This window comes from Lolium rigidum, chromosome 6 (assembly GCF_022539505.1).
Source record: "Lolium rigidum isolate FL_2022 chromosome 6, APGP_CSIRO_Lrig_0.1, whole genome shotgun sequence".
In the NCBI taxonomy this organism is placed as follows: Eukaryota; Viridiplantae; Streptophyta; class Magnoliopsida; order Poales; family Poaceae; genus Lolium; species Lolium rigidum.
In genome coordinates this window covers 61,683,876-61,693,411 of record NC_061513.1, presented here as the reverse complement: position 1 = coordinate 61,693,411, position 9,536 = coordinate 61,683,876, and the positions used below count along the sequence as shown (strand labels likewise).

At 50.5% G+C, this 9,536-nt stretch overlaps 1 protein-coding gene and 1 long non-coding RNA gene across 2 annotated transcripts; both read left to right on the top strand.

Annotated features, from left to right (window-relative positions):
- Window positions 1-4,695: 4,695 nt before the first annotated feature.
- On the top strand, window positions 4,696-6,355 carry LOC124662692 (the record flags this gene model as incomplete). Its single annotated transcript, XM_047200499.1, has 7 exons — window positions 4,696-4,805; window positions 5,353-5,411; window positions 5,495-5,559; window positions 5,660-5,714; window positions 5,866-5,905; window positions 6,087-6,184; window positions 6,305-6,355. Coding segments are annotated over exons 2-7 (354 nt in total), but the record flags the coding sequence as incomplete, so codon positions are not given.
- A 56-nt stretch (window positions 6,356-6,411) lies between these two features.
- Window positions 6,412-7,404, top strand: LOC124661273. Its single transcript, XR_006990128.1, has 3 exons — window positions 6,412-6,568; window positions 6,648-6,866; window positions 6,966-7,404. It is a non-coding gene; the product is annotated as an uncharacterized LOC124661273 (long non-coding RNA).
- The last annotated feature ends 2,132 nt before the right edge of the window (window positions 7,405-9,536 follow it).

The following is a 9,536-nucleotide window of genomic DNA, read 5'->3' as shown; positions in this document are numbered from 1 at the left end:
CGGGACCATCAGCGACATCGACGCCGGTAATGACGGCGCGCCCGCACTCGCGACGTTCCACTGCCCCGTCTGCAGGAGGGCCTTCGGAAGCGTGCAGGCTAGGAGCGGACACATGCGCGTCCACGATCTGCACGGACGCCAGAAGAGGAATAAGAAGCTGCCAGCGGTGGCGCCGGCGATCAGCGTTGGTTGGGCCGTCACCGGCAAGCGGGGCTCCGTCGGAGGCAGGTCCACTTCTCCCGTGAGCGAGGAGGCGGTCGATTCCATGGCCATTGTGGTTGCGGAGCCCGTCATCGACCCCATGCCCATAGCCTTCGCAACCAGAGCCGAGCACAATCCTCACAATGACGACTCCATGGCCATTGTTGTTGTTGCAGAGGGCAATCCTCCCGACCAGAACCAGATCGTCGTGCACCCGGCCTCTTCGCCGCAGTTCAACCAAGGACACCAGCCCGCCACGCCTCAGTCTGTCGTCCTCGCCCAAGATCAGCCCGCCGTCGCCCAAGGTCAACTCGCAGCGGCGCCGCCGCAAATCCTCCAGCCCGCCGCGCATCAAGTTAAGCACCCAGCTGCTCCGGCACAGGACGCGGATGGCTGGTGGCCCTGCAAGGAGGAAGGGTGCCATCTTCGGTACGCCACGCACCAGGGGCTCGGCGGCCACATGGCAGGCCACAAGAACAGGCAGAACGCCCAAACCGCCGCCGCCAAGCCGGCGAAGCTGCACCCTTGCGACAAATGCCCCCGAGTATTCACGACGGGAGTGCAGCTCGGCGGGCACATGAGGAAGCACTTCGTGGGCAAGGTGATCCCCAAGAAGCGCGGCGCTAGACCCAACGTGTCGGCGGGCGAGCTCGCGTCAGCGCTCGCGCAGTCCCAGAAGATGCCACCCGACGCCATGGAAGTACCCAAGGTGTCGGCGATCGAGCTTGCTACAGCGCTGACACTGTCGCTGCCGATGCCGCCCCCCGCCGCCGTGGAAATAGCGCAACCGCAGCCTATTGTTGCGCCTGCGCAGGTCGTCCTGAGGATTTTTGGCTTCGACATCGTGCCGGCGCCACCTGCTGTTGCCGCGGAAGAAGTTTCCATTGCGGCGACAGAAACGGATCAGAGCTCGGCGGTCTCTACACACAACATCCAGCAGTAGGTCGACGCGTACCAAGGAAACTAGATTTGCTAGGATACGATAGATATTCGATTCAGGCATTACCCTAGTGCATTGCCATTTTATCTCATTAATTGTAGTAAATCACAGTTCCATATATATATACTAGCTTCCATATGGCGGACAGCTCAAATTTTGCGCCCTTGATATCAACACGTATCTTTTTACTCTGTTGTTCTGCTAGTATATCAATACGTATCTCAGTTGTATCTGTTGACCTCAGTTTTTTACTCGTGGCAACCGGCTGGCCAACATATTCAGTGATGGAGTCTACTGCTAACGTCTGCCTATGATGCCTTCTTCAAGGGCATGACGAGAGCCCCGCTGCTACGGGTGGGCATAAAAACCGTGAAACCGAAAACCGAACCGAAGCTGAAACTGAACTAATCCACATCTCATTTTTCCATTACCCGCTATGTTTTCGGTCTCTGTTTATACTAACTGGATTAAATTTGGTAGAATTTAGTTTTCAGCCCCAGCAACCGAACAAGAGACCGAATTGAGCAACCTACCGTCAATTTGGCTTAGTTGTGTTGGATGTTTCACAAATTGTTTGGTGTATGACTTTGGTTGTTGATGTACAAGGTTTTTGGCTGAACATAACATGAAACCTGCACAATAGAACACGTGGATCATAATCTTAGCTACCCTTTATTTTAATCTCTCAGGAATGATGCACCAAGGCCACGAGGCACGAGCCCACGAGTGTCGCATTTCTTACGCAGTTGATGCTTTTTCTTTTGATATGTGAATCACTATGTGCTTTCTTTGGTGACGCCTATTATTTGTTCAAGTGAGTTGGTTTATTCGGTTTTAACCGAAACCGACCAAATTTATCGGTTAACCAAAGCTTCGCTTTCCTAAGTTTTCATGCCGATCTCGGTTACCATTCTTAAAAACCAAATTTGTTCAAATAAAAGAAAAACCAAACCGATTTTTTTATTCCGACTTCCCACCCTAACCGGTGGCTGATTATATTTGGCACCCGAGGGGTAGCTGCAAGTTCTTTGCATGGCTAGGGGTGAGGAACAGGGTGATGAATGGCCTACGGACTTGAACACCAAGGACTTCCCCACCCAGCAGCCTGCCCTTTGGCGGCCAAAGAACCGGAGTCCATGCAACATTTGTTGCTGGGTTGCATGGTCGCTCGTGATCAGATCTAGGCGTCGGCGCTTCGAAGATGGGATAGGTTGGACCAGTTGCCCGCTAGGGTAGCGGGCAACCAGACAACCCAGTGTGGTGGACGTCATGCTCTTGCCCCCACACCCATCGCAGGGATATGTAGATAGCCATTTCGTTGGTCTTTTTGTGCATCTGGAGCCACTCAAATGATGTGGTCTTCAACGGAGCTACTCTGTCACCGACAGCGATCAAGTCGAAGATTAAGGAGGAACATGGTAGATGGCGCGTAGCTATGCTTTTCTGTGGGTTTGTTTTTTTTGGCTTCCCGAAGCCATTGCCTCTTTGGATGCAAACGGAAGAATAGGCTTTCGTTTCTGAGGAGCCGCCACCTCTTCTTCGCAGCATGAACAACCTTCTGGTGTTGTTGATGGCGTCATGGTGTAGTCTCCAAAAGAAAAACAAATCGGGAGGGAAACCCCTTATCTCAAGGAAAAAATCTCAAACGAACAGACTGATCGGGGCTGCAAGTAATTTCTGATCGAGTCGTGGTTAACCGTGCAAGAAAAGCTGCCAATGAGACCAATCTGCCACGGTGGCTGATCCGCCGGGCCCACGCAGGAACTCTCGTACCTCAGGGCATCTCCAGCGGCGCGATGCAAACGGACGCTGAGCGACCATTTGTGTCCGCCGTGACCGGAAATGCGTTTGGGGCCTGTTCCAGCGGGGCGACGCAAAGTGACCGGGCCGTCCGCGGAGACGCAAACCTGACCCAAATATGCGTCAGGTTTGCGTCTCGGCGGACGCTCGGCGGACGCGCAAAGTGTCCGCTCGCTTCCCCACCGGGCCCGCCTGGCAGCGGCACAACTGCTTCGTCTTCCGCGGTATTACTTCTGGGCGGCGCGCTGCAGCCTTTGCAGGAGCCGCGTTAATGGCGTGCCTCGGCTTCCGCGAGCGTGCGCAGCTAGTAGGCGTTGCACTAGCAGGCCATTGAAGGCGAGATGGCCTCTTAAAGGGACGCTACCGGCGCCCATTTCCGCGACCAGAACCATTGGCAAAATCCCACAGTAGCCACCACGCGGACGCCATGGGGAAGAAATGCTGGCCGTTCCGGAAGACGAAGAACGACCAGGAGGTTAGCGGCTCGCGTTCCGGCAAGAAAGCACGGGTCGGCCGGTACGTCCGCGTTGACCTCGCTCGGCAGCTGTGGGAGGAAAACCGGCCGGTACCATGGCCGGGCGCGAACTTGCCGGGAGGGGGCTGGTACCTGAACTCGCGGCGCGTGCCGGTCCCCCCGTGTCGCGCTCGGGCCGAGAGCGGCGCCGCCGCGCGGTGTTGTCTCCGGATCTGCGGGAGGATCCGGCGTACGCGCTAAACTCCTACAACTGGATTTCCTTCGGGGCTTGGGAGTTCGACGCGCGGCGCCGCGCTGCCTACCTCGCCGACGTAGACTACTTCGAGCGATCGCCGCCGAAGAAGAAGAGAACGACCACGAGGACGCGGACGAGGACGAGGACGGCGACGTGACCATGCCGCAGTACGACCACGACGACGGCGGACCGGCGTGGGATCCGGAGAACCAGCCGCCGGACATTTCATAGGAGGAGGCCATTGCCATGGCACCGGCCAGCAGCCGAGCAGGACGAGCTCAACGAGCTCGCTTTGTGGGACGGGCTCGCAATCCGGCTCCGCGAGTCGGCGCTCACGCGAGGAGGCCGGCGACTCCTCCGCCACGCCGACGCGTTCCAACGTCCACGCTCCGCCCGCTGCTCCGGCGTGGAATCCCTGGCCACAGCTTCCTGCCAGTGCGGCGGTACCTCCTCCACCGCCGGCGTACGAGCTTCTATGGCCGACGCCGCAGCTGATTGACCTCGTCAGCGACGACGACCAGTAGACAGCGCCTATTTTATTACCCCTTTCTGGCTTTTTTATGTCCTTTTTATTATCATGTAAATTATGGTGTATGCATGAAAAAAAAAAATTATGCGTCGTGCCGCTGGAGCCACCCCTCGACGCAAACGGATACCCAGACAATTTCGACCATTTGGCCCGTCCGAAATGCCCTTAGACAAACCAATCAACCGGCGGACTTCTTTACCTCCTTTTCGCTCCCACTGTTGCGGACTTGAAACGTCGTCAAGTCCGTCCGGTTGCAACGCGCGACCCGATCAGATCCCCTGCAGCATTGACGTATGTAACCACCCATGCGGCTCACGTCACAAGATGACACGTGTCCACCCTGCCACAAACCTCGTTTCTTCTGAGCCAGTCGCTCACCATGTACCCGCCTCACCCGATCCTCCCGCTAACCTCCTCTGCCTGGCTGCGTGCACCCGCTCTTCAACCCAAAGGTCGCTGACTTGTGGGTCCGCCGCTGTCTACTGTAAAAAGTCTCACGAGGCTTCCCTCCTAAACATCTCGAAGCAGCATCGGTAGCTGCAGAGCAGGCCAGCGACTGCAGCTCAGGGGAGCGTCCGTTTCTCCGGAGCTGGAGATCTCGAGCTAGCGCTCGTCCCTGCAGCTGGTATGTGTACCTCCGAGCGATGAATTTCAGAATTATGCTTTCCGAGCTGCAAAATTCTGCTTGTTGTAGTATTAGCTTCGTGAGCTGAAGAATGGGGAATCGGAATCCATGGGCGCTGAGCAAGAGCTAGCTACATGAGATTTCTGATGGCCAGTTAGCTAGGTTGTGTTATTTCTGCCACAATTTTGGCTCTTGCTTTGCTTGCTTCTGAATTTCTGATGGCCGGCTAAGTCAGCTCTAGAAGTTTTTCCCCATTCTCTCTGCCTGGCTCTGCCTCCAGTTTCCAAGACTCTCCGCCTATGGAACTAATGGTGCTCGCGTGCTTCCGGTAGCGCTTCACCACGACCTGGGGCTGTGCTTGTTCGCATTTCTGTGGCCGGAATTCTAGCTGTGTACTGGTAGCATGTAACGGGAAATCTGACAGTTGGACTTGGGAGATACGCAGAGCACGCTGATTCCTGGGACTGAATTCTATCTACAACGTGCACCTCCTCAAACCATCCAAGACTGCAACAATTAACCAAGTCCACATTCCTTTCATTAACAGGGAGCAAGCAGAGAATGGATGCAGGTGGCACCTCCAAGAGAGGCCGTCGTCCTATCAAGGTGGGTTCTGCAAACTGTGCTTCCTTTAGCGGTCAGTGAGCCTGTGTACTGATAGGTGCTTTCTTGTTCTTGGACTTCGGTAGCCACGGAAGCTGAGGTTCAAACCAAAAGTGCCACGACAGAAGCCGAAGAAGTCAACTGCACAAAAGTACACTTCCCCTTGACTTGAGCTGCTAGTAACATATCTCGGGCTTCTTCACCTTAGCATGTCAAATTTTACATAAGCAAAGCATGCTCTGCTCTTTCAGGCCACGAGTGGAAGAGACAAACCCAGTTGATGCAGAGTTGCTGAAGACACTGAGGGTAATTTATTATTCATGTGTTTTATATATCTTGGGATTGGGGTCAGATGGAGTAGTATATACTATATAGTGTTGTTTACTCAGGAGGAAGTTGTTCCTTTCGGTCTAGCCGTCTAGCGCTCACCGTCTGTTTGTTCTTTACCTCTTTTCAGGCAGGCCGAGGAGATGCAAAAACCTTGCGTGTTATAAAAGGTTTGTCTGGTTTTCTTTACTGCCACACTTATAATTAGATCTAATTATAAGGCTGTTATTGTGAATAAAGGGCGATAAGTCTTCAGATCAAATCAGAACAATTCGCATGACATCAGCATTTAATCAGCAATCTTTCTTAAACATGACAAAGCCTACATTACTCTCTGTATTCGGTTTGCAGATGAGCAATCGGCACAGGATTCCAACTCAGCAGTTCCTTCTGCAGCCAAAGTTAGCTTACCACCGGTGCAGCCAGGAGGGCAGAAGCGAGCTCAACCGGTGAGTTCACCAAAATTCTCTCAGGGTTCAGCATCACTCTGTTAGAAAAAATGTAGAGTTTCCTTGTCATGACAGACACATGATTTATGTTCCTCTTTTGGTCTGTACTTCCTTTAACAGAAGAGGGCACTTCAAATCCCTAGAGCCCCTCCTGTTGCAGCCAATGCAGGTATTTTGAGACTTTATTGGGTCCAAAAATTTAACAAAAACATTCCACCAGGAATTGTCATGGGAATGTTTTAATGGTTAACAGAAAGGTTCTATGGTTATGAAGATGACGATGATGAGGACGAAGATGACGATGATGTGGAGTTACCGGAGCCTCTCCCAAGCTCAACTGAATGTGAATCTTCCGTCCATCCAGCACAAGAGCTCGAACTGCTCGTAGGCTTCTCTGAGCCCTACAACATTTCCCTGATACTATCTTGCATTTGTGTAATTTGTTCACTCTTTGGAATGACAGGAACGCGACGACAAAACAAGAATGTTCTTATTCCAGTTGCCGAAATCTCTTCCTTTGCTAAGAACATCAACCACTGTAGTTGAAAGGAATGGAAGGTCCATAGTGAAGGAGGTGAAAGAAGGATACAGTCTGAATGATTTGCCAGGAGGGTATATGGGCAAGATGCTGGTGTACAAGAGTGGCAAGGTCAAGATGAAGTTGGGAGATGCCTTGTTTGATGTTAGTTTCTGTCTTCTACATTATTCTTTTAACATTTACAGTAGGATCTAGCAAATATCCATATGTATGGTCCTTACTGCTTAGGTTCTTCCATTGCAGGTGAACCCGGGTACTGAATGTGGGATGACACAACACGCAGTAGCCATGAACACTAAAAAGAAACATTGCTGCCAGCTCGGGGACATCGAGAAACGGCATCTTGTCGTGACCCCGGATGTCAACTCTCTGTTGAATGACAATAGGATTTAGTTATGTCTGTTGATTGACCAGGCTGTGAGCTACTGCAGTAGCTTGGCAAATATGGTGTGCATATGGTAAAAGTATGAGTGTTAACTGCATGACATAACCTGAACTTGTAGCTGTAGCTGTAGTAGCACTTGTCCAGCAGTAGTATAGATGCTGCTTTCAGCTGATGAGTGCTCGGAGAGATGTTGTATATTTATCTCATTAGAGTAGGAGGTGCATGAATCTACGTATCATCTGAACCTCATTTTACTATTGTACGTGCTTGAGACCATCAATTCCGTTTGTGTTTGCACCCAAAGGTTTCCCAGATCAAGAAGTGTTGCTAGAAAAGAAACTTGCGTAGTGCTGGGCATGGGGAAAAGAGCATACTGGCTATTTCTGTTCACAAAGATGCTTGAAAATAAGCCTTTTATTTTGGCAGAGTGGAGAGCACTTGCAGGGTTCTGATTTCGTGAGTTGCATGTGCAACAAATCACTGCCCTGGTATTAACAATGTTTTAGGATTTAGGGTATTTGGTTTTGGGGGAGCATTCAAACAAAAATGTTCAACCATGTATGTCATAGCTAGTCTCAACAAAATTTGCAACAGTCTAGGCTCAGGTCACCATAAAGATGATTCTACAAGCACAGCAGAGGGCTCCAATGCGAATAACAAAAAAATAAAAGCAAGTCAACATACTAAATGGACAATGTCTTTTTTCTGTATTGTTATATTGTGACAACAAATTTGACACCTATCTCCTCGATTTTTTATTACGGGACTTGTTGCCCTTCGGTGGTTCTGGAGCCTTTGCTGAGGTGGTGGATTGGTTTGCTTTCAAAGAGGCACCACCAGCATTGGCAGCAGCTGCATCATGCTTACTCGCAGAACCCTGGGCACCTCTGACCTGGACCCTCTTATTCCTCTTTGGACGGTAACTCGACCTCTCCCTCTTGGGCAGCCATCTCTCAGGATCTGGGGGTGGCCCTGGGTTCGCTGGATCAAAGTTCTTTGGATATTTAGGCTTCCTCTTCCTCTTCTTAGCCTTTTGCTTTTTCACTTCCTCAGGAGCATCCACCTTCACGGCTTGGTCTACATGTCTTGCACCAGATGTCTTCTCCAGGCTCTCGACGTTAATTCCCTTAAGACCAGGCAATGGTTTCAGCTTCTCATATAGCTCTGCTTTCTCAAGGTCTGTGCGAGCTGAAGTTGCGACTAACCCAGCCAACGCTTCCGTGCTCCCATGGCTCTTCACAAGTTCCTCATACAGTTGACAAGCCTCTTCATCACGCCCATGATTGAGTTTAAATGAAGCAGCCTCCCTCATGAACACGTCTAACTTGTTATCCTCTGTCATGCCATTCTTCCACCAATGGATAGCAGTATCAAGTACAGAAGTAGCACCATTAGAGTCACTTAGATGCTCTTTTAGAGCTACTAGTGTAGCAACTGTAGCAGGCATGTTGTGGATGCAAACATTTTAGACAGCGACTCAGCAGCGATTTGAAAATGGTTTGCACTAGCAGCAATCTGGGCAAGTGCAATGAGGACTTCTTTAGAATTATCAGGATGCTTCCCAGTGTAACGGCTAATAACTTCTTCAGCTTTGGGGACCTTCTTTTCTCTCACATGAACTGCAACTTGAAGTAAAATAGGGAATATACTTTGGCCCCTGTGGACGGCTAGGATCTCCCGATACCCCTTGATGGGCTAACTTTCAACTTTGATGGTCGATGGGGGGTGGGATACCAGAGCACACCTCCTTGAAACATACCAAGCAGTCCACTGACCAAACTCATGTGCCTGAAATTATACAATGCAGATTCACTATATGTTACTCGGAATGAAGCAAAAAAAAAAAAGCAATAGAACATGGATAAGCTAGGAAATAGTAGTGTTTAACGCTTAAAACTGCCAATAAAATTAGCTACAGCATAATGCCAAGTGAATGTATGTTGCCCAAATATAGGTAAATGAAAAGGATCATAGAGGTCACAATTTCTCTGCGAATGGACTGATTATTTTGTTAACTGAATCAATGAACCTTGTAAGGAAATCATGCAAATAAAAGGAGAACATATGAAATACTAAGAAGATTGAAGCGTTGTAGCCTGTAGGGCATATTCTTGCAAACAGTTAGTGAGAGCCAGGATGCCTATGTAACCAATCAAGCAGATATTTATATCAGCTTCCAACCACATGGTTATCTATACTTGATTAAAAAAAAGCAGTAACGCTTCTTGCGGTATGTCATTTTTATTTCCAATTCTACCCTGCAGAGTTAGGAATTATTATGCTGTTTGCCACTGCCAAATAGAAGTACCGGTTCGTTGTTCACATGGAAAAGAAAGAGAAAAGAAAAAGCAACCCCAGGTCCCGACCGCACCGTTCCCGGCCCCTTGTGACCCATGGCGCCGCTCCGCCACCAAGCATCGGCTAACCGC